Below are 26,896 nucleotides of genomic sequence, written 5' to 3' on the forward strand. Positions count from 1 at the left end.
GATCTTTCAAAATAATGTTTTGGATGAATCTTCAATAATACTAGTATACGCCCAAAGCAGGGGGGTGTGCACTTGCCCCCCAAGCATATTTTTTTTTTTGGGGGGGGGGCAAAACGAGTTTTTGCAACATTGTCACCTCTAAATGTTGAAAAATAATATATTTAAAGACAAAATAAAGAATAAAACTACTCTTCTTATCTAAAATTGTAACTGAAAAAAATAAAAAATTTCGCCCCGAGGGGGCAACTCATATACTACATGTAAATTTATAAATGCTAGCCTCGCCTCTCTCGAGAGAGTTTGCCCCATGCCCCTTTGCTAAACCCTTACACTTTCCATTTATCCTAAGCCTTCACTGAGTTTCCTTGCAATATACTGATACAAGAATAATTTTCATTGATCGCGTATAGGAAAATGAATAAGCCTCATTTATGGTCCTTCGCAGTTAATTGGCATGATAGGATTAATCTTCTATAAACCTGACTTATCTATAATTATATTTCATTTTACACCAGTTCTCTAGTATGCCGTGAGAGGGGGTCTTAGGCGGATCCAGGGGAGGTGCCGGGCGGCGCAAAAAAAGGAGATGAGAGGAGAAAAAGAATTAAAGATAGGAGGAAGAAAATATTGAATTAAATAAGAAGAGGGGATCATGAAAACAAAAACTGTCGCGGTTATACTGAAGAAAAAAAAAATTCTCTTGCGAGCGCTTCCTGCCCGCTGCCCGCAATGTTGCCTGTTGAGAAAGATTAATAATTAATAGGGCCTACGCATTTTGTTCATGATTACAACAAATATTCTCAGAATGTTTAATTTTCAGTTGTAAATATAAACATGAAATGTCCGAAAATTTGAGCTCGCGCTCCGCGGCGCTCGGCTTGTATTTTATTTAGACCTTATATACGATCTTGTTTAAAGATCTAAAACATCAGTGTTACAGGTAGGACTGCCCCCTTTAAGACCTTAAAAAGGCAGCTTCTTACTTGTCAATATTGGGGAAAATGTGTGGATGAAAAGATTTTTACACCCCGCTCCCCCTTTATTTGAAATCCTGCATTGAAATAAATAGAAATGCTATACGCATTATTGGTAATTAGGTGTGCACTTGTTTGGTCTAAAAATAATGCTGCTGAAAATTGTTCACTTCCGAGGCCTGGCTATACAAAAAACAAAACAGACAAACAAACACTGTAAAAAAAACAAAAAAACAACAACTAGTAATAGGCCCTATAGCTGGCGCACTTCGCGCTCGATCCTAAGCAGTGCATATAGCCTTGGTCTCTATTACCAATCCTTTCAAGAATGCAAACGATGCTTGAGTCCGTTTAAAACCAAAATTAGCTCGCGCTTCGCGCTTGAATTATTTGTTCAGTTATATAATTTTATTATGCTCACTTATCCTCTTTTTTAATTCAAACGATGCTTGAAAAAAATATTTTTTCATGATCTTTGATTAACTAGCTCGCTTCAGCTCGCTCGCAATACCCCTCATGGGCCGTGGAAACGTCCGGGGGAGTGGGGCTGTGGGGGCCGCCTTAGCCCTACACTTTTTTTCCAAAACCGTGTACAAAAACGTAAACTGACCATCTTATTATGATTTTGCATGGTCAGCCCCGGCCCCACTTTCATGCTTTCAAAATCTTTCAAAATCGTTCAGCGGCCCCTGCCCCTATAATTGGCTGCAGAAAGTGTCAAAATCACCCCCAAATTATCTGAGAGCTGTTCCAAAGTTTTAATTCTTACTAGAACCCTCGATGTGTCTATTATTTTGTCTACTACTTTTAATCGAGAGAATATGACGACGATGAAGCACAATTCAGGGGCGGATCCAGCCTTCGCCAATAGGTCGAGGGGGCAGAATCTTTTTCAGCCATATTTTCCCCGATCGAACTAGATTTGTTTGTTTCTTTGCAGGGGTAGTCCTAATGGTCATTTCTTAGCTTCAGCATGAATATATAATAATCTCATAAGACTTATTTAGATAGTGCAAGCGCGAAGCGCGAGCTAATTTTTGTTGTTGTTGAAATTCTATGCAGTTTGTCCTAAAAATATAACACTCTGGGTAATGTTTGTGGTCCTGAAAAAGATGTGTAAACAACTAAATAATTACTGTACGAGCGCGAGCAGAAATTTTTAATATACGTTTTGATCTCATCGAAAAAAGGACCTGTTAAGGACTGCTTGCAGTTAGCCATGAAGACGTTACACATTTCAACAATCAAATAATTCGAGCGCGAAGCCTAAGCTGAAAATTGTTGACATTTCTACCTAAAGAATGGAAATTCCAAGAATACACTTTTTGTAATCGTGAACAGGATAGGTTACTATCACTTTAGGTATATAAGCTTAACCATTCGTGCGAGCGAAAATTTTTGAGATTTAGACCTAAAACAGCTCTATTAAGTTTTTAAATCATGAAAAGGATGAGTAATTTGGGATCTAATGCTATAGAACTTAGAACAAAGCGCGAGCAGATTTTTTTTAATATTCTTATCAGAAACTGGATAATGATAGAGAACGAGTTACGCCATAAAATCATGCGCGCACGGGTTTCAGATTAAGACCTAGAATTTGGGCATTCTAAATACATTTTTATCATGAAAATCAATAAAGCAAGCGTGAAGCGCGAGCTTAAAATATTTGATAATCCGATCTGAAAAAAGGTTTGTTTAAGCTCTACATTTCAAGCACTTTGTATAGGAGCATTGTGAAATGGATATCATGGATCGATCGCACTCAATATAAAGAGCCGATACTTTTTATTATTATTACTTCGAGTTTTGACATATAGGACTGGGACATTCTAAGGACATTTTGTCATCATAATTATGAAAATGATGACTATTTTCCTATTCCTCTTCCTATAATTGCGAGAAGAAACTTGTCGATGTTCTATTTTGAAAAAGGCCTTACTAGATTAATATCTTATACAAGCCTAAAGAGAGCGCGAAGTCTGTTAACATGGCCTGAATTGCCGGAATTTTTGATACTGTCAAGAAATGGGGATTTTAAGTCACTAGTTTGAGTTTGTTATATATAGCGAGACTTGATATTGAGAAATACATAACTCACCAATCAAAATGTAAGCGTGCAGCGCTAGCTAATTTTTGACAAGCAGACCTGAACCAGACCTGAATAGGGATATTTAGAAAATTTTATGGAATACACGAATTGGTGGGCCAACCTGATAAATCAAATTTTGCCAGCGCACAGCGCGAGTAGAAACTGTTAATATTCAGACCATATAAACGCAGTTGACGTTTCGAGAGCACTTAAAAAAAATCAGTTTATAAATCAAACAAAATGAAAGTTCGATTTCCCAGCTGAAATGTGTTTTGTATATTGACTTCAAAGTTTGATATTTTAAAATCCATGTTGAGCAAGATATGTAAATCACCTATCAGGCAATGCGAGCTCGAAGCGCGAGCGTAATTTTCAATTTTCCAAATCGTCCCCTCATCTTATTTTTTTCACTCGTCTTACTCCTATTTTTCCTCTTCCTTTTCTCCTCCTTTTTCCCGCCTTTTTCTTCCCCCTTTTTATGCTCCGCTATTGGGGAGGGGGTGGGCCCCTCGGCCCTCCCCCTGGATCCGCCTATGCAATTTAAAGGAAATAGAAGGGGCATCTCTGTTTTTTTAATCATTTTTTTAGGCGAGTTGTGTAAGGTCGAAGTGTCTAAAATTTATGCAGCCGTTTGGTCTACATTTCTTTTTTATTTTCGCGCAGATAAATGCGCCGCCGCATGTAATCTGTCTCACTATACTCTGGGTTCACATACTATACTAACGACTGTTTTTACATCTACGATAAGTTTCGTGAATGTGGCATGTTTACTTTCACTTCATAGCAAATCAAAAGGAATGTCAAACTAAGCAGACGACGCAAAGATGACAGATAAGCGATTTATTTTAGCAATAGACATTGGAACAACAACGATAAGAGGTCACGTGTATGACGAGAAGGCAGAGTTAATTGGACAGGGATTGCAGAAGGTATGAGAAAATGGGCGTGAAGATCTGACTTGAGCTGAGCGTCGCCAGCTACAAAACAATGCCAGCGCCAGCATGCCGATGACGGCCGGGCGCGGGCGCGCCGGGCTGCTACCGACGTGTGCAGCCATGCCCGTACCTTCGCCAGCCCAGTGCCTGGCAGGTGGGAGTGGCAGGTACTTCAGCGTGCCGTGCTAGTTGCACTTAAATTGCCATTATATGACAAGACAAAATTACTGAACAAAGTAAACGTAAAATTCAGAATTAGACTAGAGTAAAGTGTCCAAATGTTGGACACTTTTTTTGGACCAAAACAAAAATACAATTATTGAATCAAATAAAAATCATGTATTTCCATAGTACAAATGTTGAATATTAATGTAAAAAACATGGTAAACAGAAATTATTTACTTTCTACCAGAAGCTTGTTTTTTGTCAAAAATTGGACGCAGTTTCCAAATATTGGACGTGTAGAGTTGTGCGCCACGATCAATTTCAGCGATTTGAATCGTGCTCTACACATAAAAAAATTATGACTTGATTGTTGAGAAAATAACTTATCTTATCTGCGCAAATGCCGATTTCAGTTACTATAAATAATTTTGATAATGAAATTGGTAAATAATGATTATTTACTTACCAAATGGACCTCTTTCAGCTCTAAACATCGGACGTCTTCGCTCAGCTGCGCACGACTTCGTTCTGAAAACGAGCGCGTGCATGTTTACAGCACAGCACGCATTTCCAATTCAATCGGCTAATATGTCCGATGTTTAGGAGAGTGCCATATTTGGAAGGGAGTCAAATTTCCCGCTATGGGGAACCCCTGTGGCGGCCATTGCAGATTTTCTTGTGATATATCAAACTTGTGCGATCTCGGCAGCGATATTTCCGATGAAAATCACTTCCCCCTTACGAGATTTTTTTTGGTCATTGATCTTTCAGAGTCCATAATTAGCGAGGGTCATAAGAATCTTTGGAAGTCAAAATCATGGATTTTACCCAGGCTGGATTTAACCCCTGGAATATTTTTTTTTAGCAGCACCTAGATCTACTGTGTGTGCCGTTCAATAGGAGATATGTTCATGTATCACATGTATGCATGCAAGTCCCCAACCAGTGCGCATACCCGTAGTTGTGGTGAGGTAGTTGAAGTCATTTTTCGTCCGATGTTTGGAACCGTCCGATATTTGGGTTTTTTACTCGAACAAGTTCTAAGTTAACCATGGCTTTATTCGGCTGCAGGCATTAGGTCCAGATTTGAGATATAATTAATGCCCCAGCCTAGGCTAGCCATAGCCTAGTCTAGCAATTGTCTTGTCATTAATGGCAATTTGATAAGTTTTTGAGAACTGGATCTAGATATAAGCCTAAGGACTAGATAAGGGTACTGGCAATTTGACTGAGGGTGATGATTCATTCATGGCAACACGAACAACCACAATTTAGTAAAAATTAAGTCCACGCACATGCGTTCCCTTATTCCAAAGATGCAGGTCATGAATATTCATATTGTGGTCCGGAACTCCGGTGGGAAAAATAATTTTGCGGCCGGGAGCACTGTCACTCCAGCTAACTCAGTCTCACTCAGAGTCAGGGAGCCAAAAAGCTACAAAGGCAGAGCTCAGGCCAGGGCCTGGATATGTGATCATGAATGTGGAAATATTTTGGTGTTGGACCAATCAACAAAAATGACATTGTTAGGGTTTTGAAAATTACTGGTCATGCACATGCACAGTAGGTCAATAGTTGAGTGGCCTTGGAGATTTGTTGTGCCCCCTTTTTTTACCATTTTTTTTTCATTTTCCCATTTATGATGTACATGTAGTTATTAAAGAAATGTGCCTTTGGGTGATGATGCCCTAAAGATATTGAATTAAAGGCCTCCAAGAATGTTTGATTTCATATGGTAAAATCAGGGTATTTGATTGTATTTATCTTGGATTTACCTTGAGTAGGCATTAAGTTTTTCATAGATTATTCAAATTGCCTTTAACTGCATCGAAGAGAAGATAAGATTTTATTAAACTCTATCGACTTCGATCGGGAGTATGTGAGTCTCAACAAGAACATATATTTACAATAATGAATTTGCGTATAAAAAGATGAAGTTGATACCAAAAACTTATTTGGTGTTGAGTAGCATGGGTAAAGCATGGTCATAGAAGATTCTCATTAGGATTAAAAATATACAAGGACCTTATCAACAGTTTTGCCAAACATGATTTTAACAACGACTTCATCCTGTATTCAATCTCTTTAACAGTTGGAGTTTTCCGTTCCAGAAAGGGGCCATGTCGAAATCATTCCAGATGTCCTTTGGTCACAGTTCTTGGCAGTCGGTAGAGAGGCAATAGAAGGTTTGTATTGATTTTTTAAGTGTTTTGTTGCTTTGTTCTGTTCTGTTTTTTGTTCCTATTTGGATAGTTGCATTTGAGTTTAGCAATGAATAGCAATCACCAAACTTGAAGTTGAAAATGCACCAGATAAAGACTATAACAAAATATATTCTGAAAATTTGTCATGATTTTTCAGAAAAATTACAATTTGCTCCACAGGTGAATGTAGTCATCCATGCATGGATCAGTCTCATATCTTCATAGACATTACTGGTACCGTAAGTAACGGACTATAAACCGCACCCCCAACTTTGGACAAAAAAAAAATAAATGAATAATAATAATAATAAAATCCTTCTCACATTTACATGCATATTTGAGGTACGAAGAAACAACAACTCAGTTAAAGATTTCAAGGTATCCAAAGAGATTACCGGTATGCGGAAATCTGCTGTTCTTGATCAATTCATCTAAATGTTAGCAAGAAAGAAAAGTCCCGACAATATTGGCCACTTACACACTCACTCACCTCACAGTCACAGTGTACACACACACAGCACTGCCGTTCTTACAATGCAAACTACGATACGGTACCAGCAGTACATCTTATCAAATTATGATGTGTCGTTCCCGGCGTAGGAAGAAGAAACATTCACATTTCTTGCATCACAACCTCACAATCACTTTCAGAATTTGTCTAGCATTCGATGTCTTAGCATGAATTTTGGATACGGGATTACAGGAAGGTTCGAGAAACAGAGAAATTGGCATTTTTCCAATTGTTTTTACGGCTTCGTGCCGTCTCTCTTGTGCGTAGTGTACATGGTATCTTATGAAAAGCAAACGAGAAAGAAAAAATAAGCTGGCGCGAAACGGGACTTTTGCGGCCGAGGAGCTGGGGTTAAAATGAATAGCGCCAGCTTAAGTCGCACTATAATACCACAATACAACGCAAGCTAGCTCTCAGCCCACTCAACTCTCGCTCAGCTGTGACAAAATATTACCGAGTATGCTTGGTTTCTCTTTGAACTTAGCCAGGGTACTTCGCTGCTTTGAATCGAGAATAAAGTCGAAATTAGTGTCATGAAGGTGGGTGCGTTTGTTATGGACAATATTTGATTAAGATCGTAATAATCGCTTCCCATTACCCGCGGCTCATACCCCTCTTAACGACATTGCCCTGGGCGGCTACGCCCGGCCACTCGATGTGTTGTGAACTGGCAGACGTCTTACATGTTCGGGACGGGTTACGGCGGGCTGGCTCGGACCCGTCACCGTGGATAAACCGCACCCCCGACTTTTGCTTCTATCCCGCCGAGAAAAAGGTGCGGTTAATAGACCGTTACTTACGGTAGTCAATATGTGTACATGTAGCACTAATTTAACCAAGCTATTTTGCTTATTATACCCTTTTATGTAATTAAAAATAGTTATCACATTATGATAAAAGGGGAACTTTCTGTGTTAGCTTTGAAATACTTAACATGTTCCTCTTCTAGATTCCAAAGTTCCAGCCGATCAAATAGCATCTATCGGAATTTCAACACAGAGGGCGACATTTACGACATGGAACAAGCGCACCGCGTGTCACTATCACAACTTTATCTCATGGAACGACACCCGGGCAGCTCAGTTCACTGATTCGGTCAACAGGGCAATTACTTTCAGGGTATGTCACAAAGATATTGGATCTATTTTATCAGGGGTCTCTGAATAGATTTGAAAATAGGAGAGGGTGGGGTGGGGCTGTGAGAAGACGGTAGGAGGTCTGAGCCAAGAGTTGGTGGTGGGGGGGGGGGGGCTGAGTGAACATGCATAAATTTACAATTTCATGGCTATTTTTATGTTTTTGTGCATATATGGTTACTGAAAAAAGCGTGGGGGAGGCTGAAGCCCCTTCAGACTCTCTGTTCCATGGCCCTTGGTTATTATGGCTAGTAAGTTATCAGCAATAGCAAGTTTTTCTCTCTTTTGACCATGACAAAAATTCTATAAGAGTAAAAACTATATATGGTCTGTGATTTGTGTGGTTCATTTGCATTGATCTGTCCCAAACCTCCTTCACAACCACCACCCCTAGATTTATCCACGGCACTTCCAATAAAATTGGTATAAATCTTGCCTATGTGGAATCCGGCAGAATGGGCTGCAACTCGCATTTTAATTATTCACCAATAAGCGTAAATTCAGAATTATCTTTCATTGTCTGTTTGTGTACAGGGCCTAAAGGCTGGTGCTCGGGTTGTTAAATGGGTAACTGGAAGCAGAAGATATGAAGCAGCGAGTGTACTGTCATTTACTCCCCAGCTAGTAAGTTCTGTTTTGATGTTATGATGATGTTTAAATTTAGGTGATGATGATGATTATGATAATGATGATGATGATGATGATGATGATGCCATGACGATGACGATGATGATGATGACGATGACGATGATGGTGATGGTGGTGATGATGATGATGTTGAGGATAATGATGATGGTGGTAATGAAGATGATGATGGACATCATCAGTAATGGTAATGGTAATGATAATTGTATTAATGATTCTGATGATGGAAATGATTATGGTATTAGTAGTGGTGGTTGTGTTGATGACATTGTATTGACAAAAATGATGGAATTGAGTATGTTTGTGATGCTATTTGATATTATTAGTTTAGTTTAGTTTACTCCAACGATGTTGTAGGACTAAGCCTGTTCATCGATCAAAGTAGAATGTCTATTGCTGCTCTCCTTCAGACAAAATTAGATGCGCTACTTATGTTGGCAGGGATAAATGATAATAATTAATGGTGAAAACAATTTAGTTATTGAATTAGCTGCAATATGATGTAAATTTTCACTAACTTTGCATTCAGAATTATTATTAAAAAAAAACAATAATATTTAGAAAAATATTTTTATACACTATCTGCTCTCAGTTATACAACCAAACATAAATGTTTTAATGATTTGCTTAGGGTTTTTTTCTGATAGAAATGAATAAGCACACAGTTTAATTAATGCCTAAAATTAGTTTTTGTCTTCATTTTCTCCTTTTTCAAATATTTTCAGGTTATCATGAGGCTTTGTTGGGTCCTTGACAATATAAATGGAGTAAGTACATGTATAAATGTGTTTGCTTTTTTTGTTCATTAAAGGTCAAGTCCACCCCAGAAAAATGTTGATTTGAATCAATAGAGAAAAATCAAACAAGCATAACGCTGAAAATTTCATCAATATAGGATGTAAAATAAGAAAGTTATGACATATTAAAGTTTCGCTTATTTTTCTCAAAACCGTTACATGCACAACTCGGTGATATGCAAATGAGAAAGTCGATGATGTCCATCAATCACTATTTCTTTTTTTTTTTGGTTAATTGTTTGAATTACACAATATTTCAATTTTTACAGAATTGGCAATAATGTAAATGTAAAAACAATGTTCATTCCACATGTTCAGGGAGGAATAAAACTCAATTTCACATGACAAGGGGGAGAAAATCAGAATATTTCATATAAGAGTACAAAAGAAATAGTGGGTGACATCATCAGTCCCCTCATTTGCATTCCAACCAGGATGTGCATGTAACTGTTGTGTGAAATTTAGCAAAATTTTAGAATGTCATAACTTTCTTATTTTACATCCGATTTTGATGAAATTTTCAGTGTTATGCTTGTTGGATTTTTCTCTCTTTATTCAGTATCAACTTATTGTTGGGATGAATTTGACCTTTAAGTAGAAACTTAACATACAAGTCACAATTGAGCTTGAAATGTATGCAAGTGATAATATATTCTCAAAATTGCCTGTTTAGAAGTCAGGGGAGTGTATCGTGAAACAAATAGTCGGTGATTTCCACTGACAAAACTTGCTCTGATCCAATCAGATGCGATGATTTCTGCAGCTTATAACAATTGTCAGTGGAAAAGGCCAATATTTTGTTTCATGAAAAACTCCCCAGGAAGAAAAAGAGTCAGACCTGTGCACCTGTTTGATCAGCTGATCGAATCATGTCGTGTAGTGTTTCCCCCTCCTGCTCTACATGTATTTCATTTGGTAGATAATTTTCATGTGGTAGATAATATGAAAACCAATACTGTTTATAGAAGAAGTGAAACAATTTTGATAATTAGTTTGACACTTTGTTTGTTTCTTTTATTATTATTATTTTTTAATTGTTAAGCATTCCTCATTTGTTTCTTGTAGGTTCGAGAGGATCTGCAAAAAGGGGAGGTCCTATTTGGAACAATAGATACATGGCTTGTGTGGAAAATGACCAAAGGTTAGTATATGTGTATAGTTCTTGGACAGTTGCCCCGTAGGACAACCTATTTTTTGAGTAGGGGAGTCGTCTTCGAGGATGATGTCTTTCTGGAAAAGCTGTCCTCTTTGGAGCTTTCATCAAGGGTAGCCTTGCTCCATGGGATTGCTTGGTTGTGGTCTCCACTCCTATACCCTTGTAAACGGTCACTTACCATGGATGTATATGAATGTAACAAATAATGTACAGTTTTATGCTGTGGCAATCCAGGCTGTTTAAAATGTGCGTCAAAAATGCGCCTTATTTGTTTTATAAAACGGGATGGCCGAATGAATATGCAAATGGATACAGATAATACCCAGTCGTATGCTGTGGTGATCAGGGATGTTTAATTTGTATGTCAAAAATGCACCTTATTGTTTTATGAATTTATAGTGGAAAGTTTGTTCAAATCCCTCCACAGTTTTAGGATCGCACAAACAGAGAGGTCAAGTGTGCTTTGTATTGACATCACTAGCGTATCTACAAGTAAGAACATCAACATCAAGAAAACAAAAGATAAAAGGAAAGAAAAGGAGATAGAGAAGGGTGAAACGTAATATTATTTTACGCCACTGTGGGGAGCATTTCTTTAAAGGACGTGTTGGACGTTTTATCCATCAAGTCCAATTTTATCCGACAGTTGCCATAGTAACATTGCCTTTCAGCATATAAGAATCAATTAAAGTTGTCGGATCTGACAAGTTGTCGGGACGACACATGTTGATGAAATCCTCCCCTTGGCTGGGTGCAGTGCAATATGGAGAAATGTGGAGCGTTGTGGTCCAGTGGATTAGTCTTCGGGCTTTGAAACAGAGGGTCGTGGGTTCGAATCCCAGCCATGGCGTAATTTCCTTCAGCAAGAAATTTATCCACATTGTGCTGCACTCAACCCAGGTGAGGTGAATGGGTACCCGGCAGGATTATTTCCTTGAATGCATGAGCGCTGAAAGGCAGCTTGAGCTAAGGCCGGGGTAATAATAATAACAACTTGCCTTGGAATAGAATATTTCTAGATAGATGGCGCTATATAAATGCCTATTATTATTTTTAAATGTTTAGCTGAAGAAGAAGAGGGAGAGGAAGTAGGGAGGAAGGAAGGGGTGGTAGAGGAGGACGAAGAGAAGATGTAAGTTTACCCTGACATGTTTACTCCAAGGATAATTTTGATAACATTAGAAATGATTTATTTTATGTTTTCAGGGAAAGTTCATGCTACTGACCTATCCAATATAAGCTGCACTGGCCTGTATGATCTGTACGTAGTAAGTATGGGAACAACTGTATTTGTTTGGGTGATGTAACTGTATTTCTGTGCAATCCTAATTCCTCGGTCAGGCACATTTTTATTTGTTCAATTTTAGGTTTTGTATAGTCATTATTTTTTTTATCATTGATAATTTACTGTTATTATTATTATCATTATGTGATAGGGGAGGGGTTCAATAGGATATCTTCAAAAGAGGAAATATTGAAACTTTTTTAAAGCATTTAATTGATTAAAAAAAATAGATTAGAAGTGATCAATACATGACTATAAGATGACATCTCTGTGTAACAATTTTTTTTTTTGCGTTTTGTGATGTTTTGTTTTCGGTGGGTTGTTCAGTGCTTATCGGATTATGTGCACTTCATAGAAACAATAACCCCTTCCCCAGACCCCCAATGAGTAATTACAATAGTTCCATTAAATCTTTCAATATCTGTGGAAACAGATTTTATGCATGAATATGTTTAATTGATTGAACTTATACTCTAGATATTCATAACCATTTCAATGTTTAAAACTCTTACCTATATTTAGGCTAAATACCATACTCAGTGAAATATAAGTTTGTGACAATTGAAAATCCTTTTCCTATTAATTCCATATTTTTGCTTCTCTGGGTGTTCTGTTATAAGTTATGACTTTATTCTGTTATTGTTGTGTTCACATTCAGTCTAGATGGAATAGTATTCACATGTCATATCTTGGTCTACCAAGCTCACTGCTGCCTGAAATTAGAGACACAAGGTAGAAATCGCCCTTGTCCATCCATTCTGTCGCATCCTTCTCCTCTTCCTCTTATTCTTCCTACTATTCTTATTCCTTCTATTCCTACTTCTCATGATCCTTTTATTCATTCTCCCATTCCTCATTCTCTTCTTCCTCTTATTCCTTCTCCACTTCCTCCTCTTCTCATTCCTCCTCCTTATTTCCCCTCCTCCCCCATCCCTATTCATTTTCCTCCTAATCCTATTCCTCCTCCTGTTCATCCTCCTCTTCCACTTAATCTTCTTCCTTCTCCTGTTATTCCCCCCTCCTTCTATTCGTCCTCTTATTCCTCCTTGTATTCTTCCTTATATTCTTCTTCATTCTCTTATTCCTCCTTGTTTTCCTTCTATTTGTCACCCTAATCCTCCTACATGTATTCCTTCTCTTTCTTCTCCTCCTGTTACTCCCTTTCCCTTCCTCTTATTTCCTCCTTCTATTCTTCCCCATGTTCCTAACCCCAATCATCCTCCTATTTCCCCATTCTTCCTCCTCCTCCCCCCTCATATCCTCCTACACCTGTAAATCATCATCTTCTAATCCTCTTTCTTCTCTTATTCTCCTCCCTCCTCCTCCTATTCCTCTTCTTCCCCTCCTCGTATTCCTTCTCCTAATCCTCTTCCTTCTCATATTTCCCCTCTTCATAATTCCTCCTCTTCCTTCTCCTGTGTTTCGCCATCCTACCCTTCCTCCCATTCCCCATCCCGTTTATCCTCTTGTTCTTCCGCCTCCTCTTATAAGTTTTCCCCTCTTCTCTTATGTTTCTTGATCATTCTATGTATTTTTGTCCTAAAGTGCATTTTTATGTAAAATATATTGATGTGGTATTTTCTAGTTGAGTAACTTGAGCTTCTGCTTGTCGCATTGTAGTTAAATCACCCTCTTCTACTGAATAGAATTTTTAAAGCACTTTTCACCTCTTGTACAGACATGCTTTTATTGTTATACAGGGAATAATTATCAACAATATAATAAGAATTGTAAATAACAAGTTAATTGACAGTTTTAGCATCTTATCTTGGAATCTCCTTCAGAAATGCCCCCAGGTAGTGGAGGAGGTGCAAACATTGTGTGCTTGCAAGCCAGGGGGGTGTTTCACAAAGATTTAAGTATGACCTAGATCGCACTTAAATACTGACGCGTACATGATATGCAACGCGCAATCTTCTTGATCAATACGCAGTAATGCTTGTACTCTTGGCATGATCTGACCAATACTGTCATGCCTTTTATACAGTGCACAACTAGACATTTAAGTGCGACTCTTAGTCATACTTTAATCTTTGTGAAACGCCCCCAGGATCCGATGACAGGGGTAATGATGTCTGTAAATCAATTAGATTTTTTGTTCCATTGTATCAAGCACTTATTTATATGTAAAAATCACCTTGAGTGGTTACTATGCATCAATATGATTGGTACATATTGTACATGAGAACTGACTGTTTCACTCATCTCTATTTAATATTCACTTTTATTTATGTATTATTATTAGTGGAGACTTTGGGATTTGCGACCCAGTCTTGTTTGGTGTGGAGATTCCAATAAAAGCTGTGGTAAGTGTACAATTTATGAGTTTGTCATTCTTGGTTGTTGGTTTTTTTTGTGTGTTAAATCTAAAATAATTGGGAAGATTATTTTAATGTTTAGTCCCATTCATGCATTTCTGTGTGCGATGGATGTGACTCTGAGCAGGATTGATTCAATTTCTAATGGTCTGAATTTCACTAATTCGGCACCACCTTATTCATGTAGTTGATATTATTTAATTGCTTTGTAGAGACTTTATTCCATTTTAAGCTGAATATGCTTGGCTGCAACAATCAATAACTTCATGAATTTTCAAGAGGATGATGAATGTACATATTATATCTAGAAAATATTATGAACAAATATGAATTTTAGATGTTGACGTTGCTGGCCGTCCATAGTTGTGGTTGATCGGATTAATCGTAGCACTTGTAAGACGGGACCCGGAACTGACATATGATTCACCTTCACTATCTGCTCAGGTTGGAGATCAGCAGGCCGCCCTCTTTGGTCAGTGCTGCTTCAGGTCAGGGGATATGAAAATAACCTTGGGAACGGGAGCGTTTACCGTCGTCAACACGGGGAAGATGCCGTCAGTGCCTGCCCAAGGTATGTTCATTCAAATTTGCGCTTCCCACTATACAGCTATAGTGATGCAGCTAGAATGACATATTTTCTCACAAAAAACATTGGGTGTTTTGAAAATATTTTCAATACTTTTTGACACTGGCATAAATCTGTGATGTCATGCTATTTAAATGGGAAATGGAACAATAGATCTTCTCCCCCCCCCCCCCCATGAACTATATATGTAGGTTCACTGCCTACATTTATACCTGTGCTTTTTGACAATTTTGCATCATTGATCAAAATAAAAAAGTACTTATTAGATTATTCACGTTGTAATTATTTTTTCTCACAAAATACATTTGATATCATTGATAAAAATAAGAACACTTGATTGCCAGACATGGCGACACATAGTGTATGCAAATCGGATTCCAAGGAGATTGTAAACGGATTATTCCAGAAACATCCATCGTCAAGTTAATCACTTACAGTCCTACTGAGTGTTCTTCAAAGAAAACTTCTGAACAATGTGCATATTGGAAATTAAGGATGGCTCATAATCAGTTGTAATCATTGTGTCGCCTCTCCCCTTCCCCACCCCACAGCGAACTGCAGGATTACTATGAGACTATTGCTCAGCTCTGTCAAGTATGCTTTTGTCCTCAAGATTGAATCATAGTTTTACACCATGATTTCTTCTTGCTGTTTTTGTTGGTAGGTGCATATCCTTTGATTGGCTGGAAAATCAAGGATGACATCTGTTACATCACTGAATGCAACCAATCGGATTGCGGGACTTTGGTGGACTGGGGTCAATCTATGGGTAGGTGGTCTTCCGTAAATCTCACCATCACTTTATAGTTTTCTAAAAGGTACATGTATGTTTCATTGTCGGCCGGCAACTGTTATTAAAATTTTGTATGTGTTTTTCCATGTGTTTGCTTTGGAAGCATTGTGTTGATTGTGGTGTAGTGGTCCTGACTTTTGCTTTGTAAGCAGAGGGTTGTGTGTTCAAATCCCACTTCAGCCTAGTGTCCTTTGGCAAGGCTTTTGTCCATACTTTGCCACTCTCCATCCAGGTGTTAAATGGGTACCCGGTAGGATGCAGAAGCCTGTTCAGTATGCCTAACAATTTAGTCTTGGAACTCTTGTTGGAATGTTCCCCCGGGTGTGGAGAGAAAGTGCATATACATGTATTGTGTGCAAGTGCCAAAATCTGATGGCTGGGGTAACGGTAAAGTATATACATGTATGTAAAGCATTTGGAGACAACTGATATATTAAAGGTCAAGTCCACCCCCGAAAAAAGTTGATTTAAATAAATAGAGAAAAATCCAAAATGAATAACGCCGAAAACTTCATCAAAATCGGATGTAAAATAGGAAAGTTATGACATTTTATAGTTTCGCTTATTTTTCACAAAACAGTTCTATGCTCAACTCAGTCATATGCAAATGAGAGAGTCGATGATGTCACTCACTCACTATTTCTTTTGTTTTTTATTGTTTGAATTATACAATATTTCAATTTTTACTAATTTGACAATTAGGAACCCCTTGCTGGAACCACAAAATTTTAAAATAACGGAATTGCACGTGTTCAGGGAGGAATGAAACTTTGTTTCACATGACAATGACGAGAAAATCAAAATATTTCATATAATAAAATACAAAAGAAATAGTGAGTGGGTGATGTCATTGGTCCCCTCATTTGCATACCAAACAGGATGTGCATATAACTGTTTTGAGAAATTAAGCAAAATTTTAAAATGTTAAAACTTTCTTATTTTACATCAGATTTTGATGAGATTTTCAGTGTTATGCTTGTTTGATTTTTCTTTTTCTATTCAAATCAGTTTTTGTTGGGGTGGACTTGTCCTTTTAAGAACTATTTAAAAAAGCAGAATATTTTAATTATTTTCTAGTCTAAGCACCTTCAGAATACTACACTACTCAAAAAAAGTTAAGGACCACTTTTTAAAACGTACATAAAGATTTTATACAAGGTGTTTTATTTCTGGAAATACCTCAGTACAACTGTCCTAAATGTCCTTAAACACGCTGTAATCAATTTCACGCATGGGTGGTTTCAGTTGTTGCACAATGTCTCTCGCATCACTGCACATCCTGAAAAGTGGGCCCCGAGGGGTATCAGCTACTGACATGAAGTGGTAAAAACGAATGTCTGAGTGTCTTTCAGGCAGTTCAGTAACGAGTGTGACCACCTCCTGCAGCAATAACGGCTTCACAGCGCTGTCTCATGGAGCTGATGAGGCGATTGATGTCTCTGACGTCCAGTGCATCCCATGCAGCCTCCAGAGCCACACCCAGCTGCTGCAGTCCAAGTGGATGGGCTTCGAGCTGGTCGAGACTCCTCCCCATCATGTCCCAGACGTGCTCTATCGGGTTTAAGTCCGGGGACCTCGCTGGCCACTCCATACGCTCAATCCCCTGGCCCTCAAGGAACTCGGTCACCACCCTAGCTCGGTGGGCACGGGCATTGTCATCCATGAAAATGATGTTTTGTCCCACATTTTCTGCAAATGGCACCACTATAGGTTCAAGGACCTCATCCCTGTACCTCACTCCTGTCATTGCTCCCCCTGGGACCACGTAGAGACGAGTACGGTTGGCGTAGGTGATGCCTCCCCACACCATGACGCTGCCTCCCCCATAACGGTCATGTTCTGCAATACAGGGGTCTGCAAATCTCTCTCCTGGTCGCCTCCAGACTCTCGAACGTCCATCATTGTGGTCAAGGGAAAATCTGCTCTCATCTGTGAACAGAACTCTACGCCATTGCTGTCTGGTCCATCTGACATGCTCCCGGGCCCAGTTGAGACGAATTCTTCTGTGAGCAGGGGTGAGTGGGACACACTGAGCTGGCCGTCTGGCATGCACATTGGCTCTGTGAAGTCGGTTACGGATTGTTTGAGTGGAAACAATCACTCCAGTTGCTGCAGCGCAGTCATTGTGAAAGCGGTTGCGGAGGCTGAGATTCGTCAAGTAGTCTCTACAATCAACAAATTGCTGACAACAGCAATGCCAAGATACAGCTGTCCAGGATGCCATCAAACACAATGAAATCAATTTCACACATGCAGTTCTTTCATGATGTCTCTGGCATCATTGCAATGTGCCCGTACAAAAGTGGGCCATAAGACAAGTGTCTTCCAAAGCATTTTCCGTCTTTAGTCTGTACAATCAACAACTTGCCTACAACAGCAATGCCAAGACACCACCTAAGTGAAACAGATGTAGCCAGAGCCCTAGGGATGCTGGAAGCTGGCCTCAGTCAGCGAAGAGTAGCCAGAATGATGGGCGTGTCACACAGTGTCATTAGCAGAGCAAATCAAAGACACCGAGAGACAGGGCTATACTCCGAGAGACCCCGCAGTGGCCGACCAGTTTCGACAACCCCTAGAGATGATCGCTACTTGATGAATCTCAGCCTCCGCAACCGCTTTCACAGTGCACGCCGCCTCAACAATGACTTCGCTGCAGCAACTTTTCAGGATGTGCAGTGATGCGAGAGACATTGTGCAACAACTGAAACCACCCATGCGTGAAATTGATTACAGCGTGTTTAAGGACATTTAGGACAGTTGTACTGAGGTATTTCCAGAAATAAAACACCTTGTATAAAATCTTTATGTATGTTTTAAAAAGTGGTCCTTAACTTTTTTTGAGTAGTGTATTACAGATATTTAAAAAATTGTTGTGTTCTGCAGGGTTCATACAAACAAGAATGTGAAAACTCACATTAATATCATCTTCCCATACAATTTGAATATCCAGTTCAATCATTTAATTATTTGGTTTCGCAACTTTTCCTTGCGGTTGCAAAGCTCTTCAAAATATTGTTCCACTAAAATACCATATATTACCTACTCAGTCCTTCAAAAGGCCGATTCCTATACTTCAAATGATTTGAGATTTTCAGAATGGAAATATCTCCCTTTTCTCTCTCTATTTTTTCTAGGTTACTACAATAGCCCTGCAGAAACAGATGGTGAAGCGAGATCAGTGGATGACAATGGTGGTGTTTATTTTGTCCCAGCTTTCAAGGGTTTACAAGTAAGTCAAATTAATGTTTAAAAATAATTCCTCTGTGAATTCTACAGTGTTGCATGTATTGTCTGTGGTCCTTCTTGACTAAGTGATTTGAATGAGATACAAAGTTGCATTGTTTTCTAAGATATTTGTAGCCACTAATGTATGCTTATGTAATATGAAGGCACACATGTTTCATTTGTGATTTGGATGCTAATATGATTTGCTTATATTCTTCTGTATTTTGTCAGCAACTCGTATTTAATTTTGCTGTACATGTATGTGATTTTAATGATAATGTGATGTACATTAAGTGCATATTCTTATGCATTTTGTAGCCACTTGTGTTTGATATGCGGTATATAATTTAATTTTAGCTGACTAAAATCATTATGATGATGACAGCGATGTCAAAGATATTGATGATGACGTTCTCCTGCCTTCAGCAATCATTGCCCAAAATACAACCTTTGAAAACAAAATCTTGGTATAATTAGCATCTTATACATAGTTACCAAGTTAGGGGAATATGTGAAAAAATGGCTCTGCCGTAGTCTTTTCCTTTGAGACAACAGAAATATGTTGTTCATTTAGGCATTTTCCACTAAAAAGGCTGATTATTTCGTGCCGTGTGCAATTTGACAAGCAAAAAAGAGGTCCTCACTTCTGTATGAACGACATATTCCTATAAAAATATTTGCTGTGACTCTCTAAAGGCAGACACGGGTCGGATGTGCCCCGCCCCCTCTGGATCCGCCACTGAGATTTGAATTAAACTTGTTTTGCATTCTCCAGTCTGAAAAAAAATGCTTAATCTTATGGAAGGTGTAATTAAGCAATGTCTACTGTATTTGCTTTTCTATACACTTCTATTTTTACTGTCATTTGTATACTTCTTAAAAATGTTGAATCTGTTTGATGTTACAGGCCCCAATCAATGATAACTGTGCATGTGCCTGTCTCATCGGGTTGACCCCTAGGACAAAACCAGCTCATGTCACGAGGTCACTGCTAGAATCAGTTGTATACAGGTTGGTTTATGGGGTTATGCCATAGTATTAACAGACCTGCCAACCAGTACGTTTTTTTTAATACAAAATCGTAATTTATTGAGAAAAATCATCTCTATATGTCTCCATTTCATAAAACTGACACAAATATGGTTATTAGATCAATGTAATTTCAGGTAACTTGTTTTTTTTTTCAATCATTTTGTTAAAACCAGGGTGAGATATACACATGTTTAATTTTTTTTTTTCATCTGCAAGACTGAGCAGTGCGCATTTTAGCTTGCATGCAGCTTGAGCGCCTCGATGAGCGAGTGCGCCACACATTTTATTATGAAATACACTTTTGGGGGGAAAAATACACTTTTTTTAATCACAGAATACAATTTTTCATTCCCAGGGGTTGGCAGGTCTGTAATAACTTTAAAGGAAGAGCCAACCTTTTTTAAACTTATGTATTGCTCTTTTAAAAGGGTGAAAGTTAATTGCAAAGAATATGCTGTTCAAATTCTCTCATCCTTTTTTTTTCAAACCAAGTCTCATTTCTCAAAACAATGTACGCAAATGGATGTGCCTCTGTCAATTGAGATAAACTGATTTGGTTGCATATGCATGGTTTCTTCTATTTCATACTAATCTTATTTCTATTTCAAATAGAGAAAATGATAGAGCTGTTCAAGCATCTACTTGAAAAAATGTAATATTTTGAAAATGAGTGAAGAGTAATTAGCTTTGTTACATGATGTCTTTCGTTTGCACAAAGTTGTACACAACTTTGAACAAAATTTATCTTGCTCTAGATAGCGTTTTAGGAAATTTGATCTGTTATTCCTAATTCCCATTGACTTTGCAAATAAGATGTTGGCTTATATTTATCTGAATGAGCCTTTATTTCCGTTTTCTACTCTTTATTTTACAGGGTAAAACAGCTCTATGAAGTTCAGAAGAAGGAGAGTAGGGTCAAGCTAAATCAAGTAATCAGGTGAGAACGGTTGCATTTCATGAAGCATATAAAAATTTTCTAAACTCTTTAGATTACACAACCTAACTACTTAACTTAATTCAACTAGACTCAGTAACTTACATGGCCCTGGGAAGCGGGGGTGCTGAAGCACCTCCAAGATTTTCCCAGGGGGTGCTGCGTGTATTATTTTCCATAGGCAGCAACCCCTGGTATTCTGGTAGGTGTGTCAAATTGGAGAAATGTATGGAAAATGACCAACACTTTGTGTTGAAACCTTTTAGATGACTGGACTACCAACTTAACAACAGGCAAATTAACTGTGAAAATCAGATTGCTTACTATTTGCGGAAGAGATACATGAATGTCTTGGGTGTTACTTTAAAGGAACTAAGATAGGAATGAGATCTTAAGCTAAGGGGAAGTCAGTTCCAGAGTGTAGGAGTCACAAGTGAAAAGGCTCTGTCGCCTTGTGTACGAGAGGTTGTCTTGGGTATGACTAAAGATTCTTGTCTGATGACCGAAGTGACCAAGAAAGTTGGTAGGGGAGATCAATACTGATCATGCTTGCAATGTATGAGGGGGACTATCCTTGGATGCGATTAAATGTTATAACAAGAATTTTGGAGAGGATGCAGGAGCAAGTACATGTAGTTCTTTTATTCTTGCTCATGGCCATTCTTTAGACCAACCATGAATTGGCCTACCAACATGGCCCTGTCACACGTTTAGGCTAATCTCTCCCTTTTTGTCTCATCATTACACTGATGATTTATTTGATATTATTTGAACAGAGTTGACGGTGGGGTCAGTCGGAATGAATTCATTTTACAGATGACTGCCAATCTCCTAGGACAGCCCATAGAGCGTCCTACAAACCTGGACATGTCTTGCCTTGGTGCCGCCTTCCTGGCTGGTCTAGCTTCAGGTAGATCTATGCAGAATAAGCTACTGATAATAGCATGCACTTTTCACTACTACGTATCCAAGATTGTATATTGTGGGGGGGCAGTGCCACAATAGGGGGCAAGAACTATGACTAACTTCTGATGTTGAATTTTGGTCCTCTTTGTAATCTTTTCAAAATTGGGGTAGTTTTGTTTGAACACAGATCATGGCTTTGAGAGGCAATAATGACTATCTGGAAATGTTAGCGCAAAAAAATTGAGAATTGGCCACATGGGTCTGTTATCTTAAAGTAATTTGCCAATTTGAGAATCTCCATATAAAAAGTCAACACTTTTCAAGCTGTCATAACTTTCTCCTTTCCTCACCATGTTTGATTGAAGTTCTTTCTTTCCATCCCCTATTTTCATCAAGTCATATTATCACCCATTGTTTTGCTTTCTTGTAAAGATATATATTTATTTTCTCTTTCTTTTCTCATTGTTATGAAGGAATCTGGAAGAACAAAGAAGAACTCCAGGCTCTTAGAAAGAAGGATGCTGTCTTTGAGCCCAAGCCCATCACAACGGAAGAGAAGGAATTCCGGACCTGGGAACGGGCTGTCAAGAGAGGGCTGGCTTGGTATACCAGCTAAGTCAGCAGGGGGCCTTTTCATAAAGCTGTTTGTGAGTTATGCACAACTGGTGACCATTTCTTATGCTACATGATATACCAAACTCTTTCCCCATATTATAGTTGATGTATCATTCCATAATTCTATTGAAATCCTGGCCCCGTGGCAGAAAGAGTTGCGTTTGAAGGAATCTAAAAAAACCAAATCAATTGCAATTCCATAATATGTGCTTTCCATTGTTTGACATCAAGGTACATTTGATTTTCTGAGTTGTGTTTGATTGCAACGGTTTCTGCAACAGGCCCCTTGACAGATTACTAATTTTTGCATTCCAATGCTTGTTATCAAAGATTAGAATTTTCATCTCAAAAGAGTGGATTTCAAGTATAGTTGATGGGAAAACAGATGATTAAGAATCTGCATTAGCATAAAAAAGGGTCACTAGTCACAGGTAGTCTCTTGTTACTAACGAGCAGCTTTACGATCTACACACATTCCTCATTTACCTGACCAGGGGGGTGTTTCACTGAGATTTAAGTATGACTTAGAGCCGCACTTAAATTTTAGTTGAGTGTGGTATCAAGCAAATCACCTCATTGGTCAGATTATGCCAAGAGGACGCAGGATACTCCGTATTAACCAATAAGATTGCGCGTTACATATCATGTGCGCATCAGCATTTAAGCATGACTTGAAGTCACACTTAACTCTTTGTGAAACACCCCCCCCCCCCCCGGTGCTTAATCACCCTACCTCGGCATTAAAGAGTGATCTTTGCAGCAATTTATACTGAATAGAAGGTGCAAGCAGGTGTTGTACACCTCAGAAGCTCTTTGTCAAAATAACAGTACAATTGTGATTGTAGGCAAAATTTCAATCCAACTCTTCTTAAGGTATTTATGAAATTTCTAGCATTTATTGACTTACGTCCATGTTAGGAGTGTACATTGTAAAATTATGGATTGTTTGAGAAGTGGTAATGTGGCGTACTGTAAGGGCCGTGTGGTTAAAAACCTCCTTGCCAATGAGATATTCATTCATCTCTTGGTAAAGATATTATGACTTGGTACAGATCAGTGGTTACCTAAAATCTGTATGATGAAAATTAACCTACCTCGAATGCAACATCGTGGGGGCATTTCAAGAAGATGTCTGTCACTGATTTTCACCCAAAGATGTTATAAGCTACAGGAAATCCTTGCTTCTGATTGGCCGAGAGCAAGTTAGTTGATGGAAAATCACACAGAGATAACTCCTCGTGAAAGGCTCCCCGGATGATATTCAGGAGCATTGTCCTGTGGTTTGCATTGAAAGTGTGTCACAGTATTGAAAGTAAAAATGATTTTAAATCTCATACCAATAAGTTGCAATCATGAACAACTTAATTAAGGAGTATCTAAATAATCAAGTATTGCTCTATTTTTGTTGATTTAGTTTATCAAAATGAATGTATATTTTTTTTATGATGCATAAAAAAATATCAATCTGAATATTGTACAGATCAAGTATCTAATCAGAGAAAAATTTATGGGACTGGGTGTTTATTCAAACAAGATGAGTAATTCTGAATGCCAATTCCAGAAATAGCGCTTTCCAAAACCCCTGTTACAGCATACATGTATATATGTCAGAATGCTGTATTCTAAACAGCCAATGCTCTTCATATCTGAGAATCAGAGCATTATTCAGCAACATCATAAATTGAAATGAAAGCATTACAGTACAAGGGAATGTGCATAGAAAGTGTGTGTGTATTGCGTATCTGCAGAAAATCTGCAACATTTGCAGTATTATGTATACGAGTATAATAGCACAATATTTTGTTGTCGAGGGTACTAATCCGCACAGTATAAGAATTCATAAAAAGTGGAACCTTCCTGCCAGGCACTTCTGCATTATAGAAGTCAATATAACAGCAGTGCTGACTTTATAACAATCAAACATTTTCCCTTTTTATTGTAGCCTTAGAATGTACACAGCGTCTCCTACATGTATGTTTTGCTTCTGCTATGCAGGCAAGAAAAAAATTAGAAGGTGAATTCACTGAACTTTGTTCTCGTACACTATATTAAAAGGATCATATCCGTAAAGTAGCCGCAAAATTTGTGGATCGTGTATATGAATACTCAGTTACTTGTTTAAATGCATTTATTTGCAATTTGAAATAATTTGCAGATCGTGTCTTCATGTTTTACCAAATGAATCGATATTTTGATTGACCAAATGTTTATATTCTTTCATACTTTCTATTCTTTCATTTTGACATATATATTATGCATGCTTTAAAAATATTACTATCTCAGAAATTTTATATATTTACTATTGTATAAATATGGAATATGCATGGAATCTGTTATAGGCTATTAACTCTTTGCACACTGAATTTATTTTGGGGGATTATAATGACAATTGTTTAATTCAAGATATTCATATTGCACCATTTTATACTTATTATCATTATATAGATATTATCCAAGAACTATTGCCTTTATTAGCTTATCTAATTTGATGGTAGGGGAGAAAACTAATTATTATGATTGATGAATTAATTGTACGAATGTGCAAAATTACAACATCAGCGTGCAAAGGGTTAATGGTTTTATTATCTGTATATTCAGTCTTTGACCTGTATATGAGTAAAGGTCACAGTGGTATTCAGCAGCCTTCATATTTTTTTTCTTATTGATTTATTCAGAATTGTTACGTTGCCTTTTACATGGAAATGCATTTGTGTATGTTTTCATTTGGTCAGCCTTTGAATAATTTGTGTACAACTGAAATAGTTAGGAATTTTTTTTCATTTGGCAGGGCTCGACATTAGCAGGCACCCGGATCAGGCGTTCAAAATTTCCAGAATTGATTTCCAATTCCTTCCATCGAATAAGTTCCTAAATATGTCAGAGCTTTATGAAAAGAGAAGATGCCCCTATTTCAGATATTCTGTGTTCTGAGAGACTCTTTATTAAACTCCCAGAATTAACTATTCTCCAAGAAGAAATACAATTCACAGGAAAGTCATAAAAGAAATAAAAGTAGAAGTTATCAACATCACACATTAAGGCATAATTGTTCAGAACATGTTTTTAGGTAATGCTGGTAATATCGGATATATAATAAATTTCTCATACATTCCGGAATGAACTCTATCCTGGAAGAAATATAATTCAAGTATCTTCCTGACTATGCCGGAAAGGGAAACAAAATGCAATAGAAGTTGTCAACATCAAGGTTGATTGTGTGTGCATGATGGTTGGGTCACTAAAAATGAAATTTTATTCTGGGCGCCCAAAACTGAACTTTATGCGCTCAAAATTGCAAAATTATAAAATCTGGGCGCCTGGCCAGATTCCTGGGGAAAAAATGTTGTCGAGAGCCCTGTATCCAAAAAAGGTCGCAAAGCTTTCTTTGATGGGCCTCAAGGTCTGTCAAAATTAAGTAAAACGTGAAAAAAAATTGTAACGTCTTCAATCTCAACTTGATTGATGCCTAAAGAGATGGGGGATTTTTTTTTACAAAATAATCCAATATTTGTTATCTTGTTTGTTAATTCTTCATTATTGTAAAGTACTAAATATTTTTCATTAGAATAATTAACATCATTTATATAGCGCTTATCACAAAGAATGTCTCTAAGCGCTTAAGGAAAATACATAGGAAGACAAGAAATTTCAGCTAAAATCAAATTATACATGTTAACAGTTGAAAGTAGACAGTTGAAGCCGCATATGCTAAGGATGATCTATTTAACGAAAAGATGAGTTTTTAACATAGATTTGAATTTGTCAGTTGAGTCTGCTTGTTTTATGCTCTGAGGAAGGTTGTTCCAAAGTTGAGGGGATGCTGAACAAAAAGATCGGGAACCATAAGACTGGGTGTTGATGGCAGGAACTTTTAAGAGTGATTTTTTGCATGAGCGCAAGTTGCGGGAGGGTGAGTATTCTGATATTAATTGTTGAAGGTAGACTGGAGCTGATTTTATCAAACATTGGAAATTCATCAACTCATGTGAGTGTTTAATCTATTGTATAGTTATTGTTACTGAACTGTCATCTTTCAATCAGTTCATTGGTTTAAATGCAGCCCTCGTAATGCTTCAGCGCCTATAATGCGGTAGGTTCGCTACAGCCAGAACTTCAGTATTATATTATTTTTCAATTTTGATAAAAAGAGGTTACAAAATGTGCATGTGAAAGAAATAGTACTTTAGTCCTGTCTGAAATCACAACAAATTAAGATTACAATTAAATTTGTTTTAAAATTGCTACTTCATTGTAATAGAGAAAAGATCATTTTAATTTTTCAATCTTTTGATTAATGCTTGTCACAGTTACATTGTCTTTCAATGAAAAAATGCTGCTTGTTGTAATAGGAAATAATTCATTTTTTTCATTTCACAATGTTTTTATGACTGCTTGATAAAGTTAAATTGTCTTATAAGAATGATTTGTGTGTGTAATCTGGTATTATAATATAGTACATGTTTTTTTAATGGAATTGATCAAAGTTCATTTATGTATATGATTATAGAGTTATATGATAACCAATTCAGGGTATTTGTAATATTTTGGTTTAAAATATTTCTAATTAAATAGTAAATCATGCCAAAGTTT

The 26,896-nt window shown here is 37.7% G+C and overlaps 1 protein-coding gene across 1 annotated transcript; it reads left to right on the plus strand.

The window, feature by feature from the left end:
• Positions 1 to 3,662: 3,662 nt before the first annotated feature.
• LOC129278652 (putative glycerol kinase 5) lies at positions 3,663 to 26,896 on the plus strand. Its single transcript, XM_064110850.1, has 16 exons — positions 3,663 to 3,992; positions 6,256 to 6,349; positions 7,828 to 7,997; positions 8,549 to 8,638; positions 9,385 to 9,426; positions 10,522 to 10,597; positions 11,819 to 11,880; positions 12,556 to 12,629; positions 14,143 to 14,203; positions 14,660 to 14,786; positions 15,466 to 15,570; positions 18,729 to 18,823; positions 19,727 to 19,830; positions 20,726 to 20,788; positions 21,562 to 21,695; positions 22,165 to 26,896. The coding sequence occupies exons 1-16, from the start codon at positions 3,888 to 3,890 to the stop codon at positions 22,305 to 22,307; spliced, it is 1,545 nt and encodes a 514-aa protein (XP_063966920.1). The 5' UTR covers positions 3,663 to 3,887; the 3' UTR covers positions 22,308 to 26,896.

This window comes from Lytechinus pictus, chromosome 16, assembly GCF_037042905.1.
Source record: "Lytechinus pictus isolate F3 Inbred chromosome 16, Lp3.0, whole genome shotgun sequence".
Lineage (NCBI taxonomy): Eukaryota > Metazoa > Echinodermata > Echinoidea > Temnopleuroida > Toxopneustidae > Lytechinus > Lytechinus pictus.

Bases quoted from the DNA above. Each gene is read 5' to 3' on its own strand.
- LOC129278652 (XM_064110850.1), top strand. From the start codon at position 3,888: ATGACAGATAAGCGATTTATTTTAGCAATAGACATTGGAACAACAACG. The intron at 3,993-6,255 runs GTATGAGAAAAT...TCTCTTTAACAG, and splicing joins TTGGACAGGGATTGCAGAAG to TTGGAGTTTTCCGTTCCAGA. The intron at 10,598-11,818 runs GTTAGTATATGT...TTATGTTTTCAG, and splicing joins TGTGTGGAAAATGACCAAAG to GGAAAGTTCATGCTACTGAC.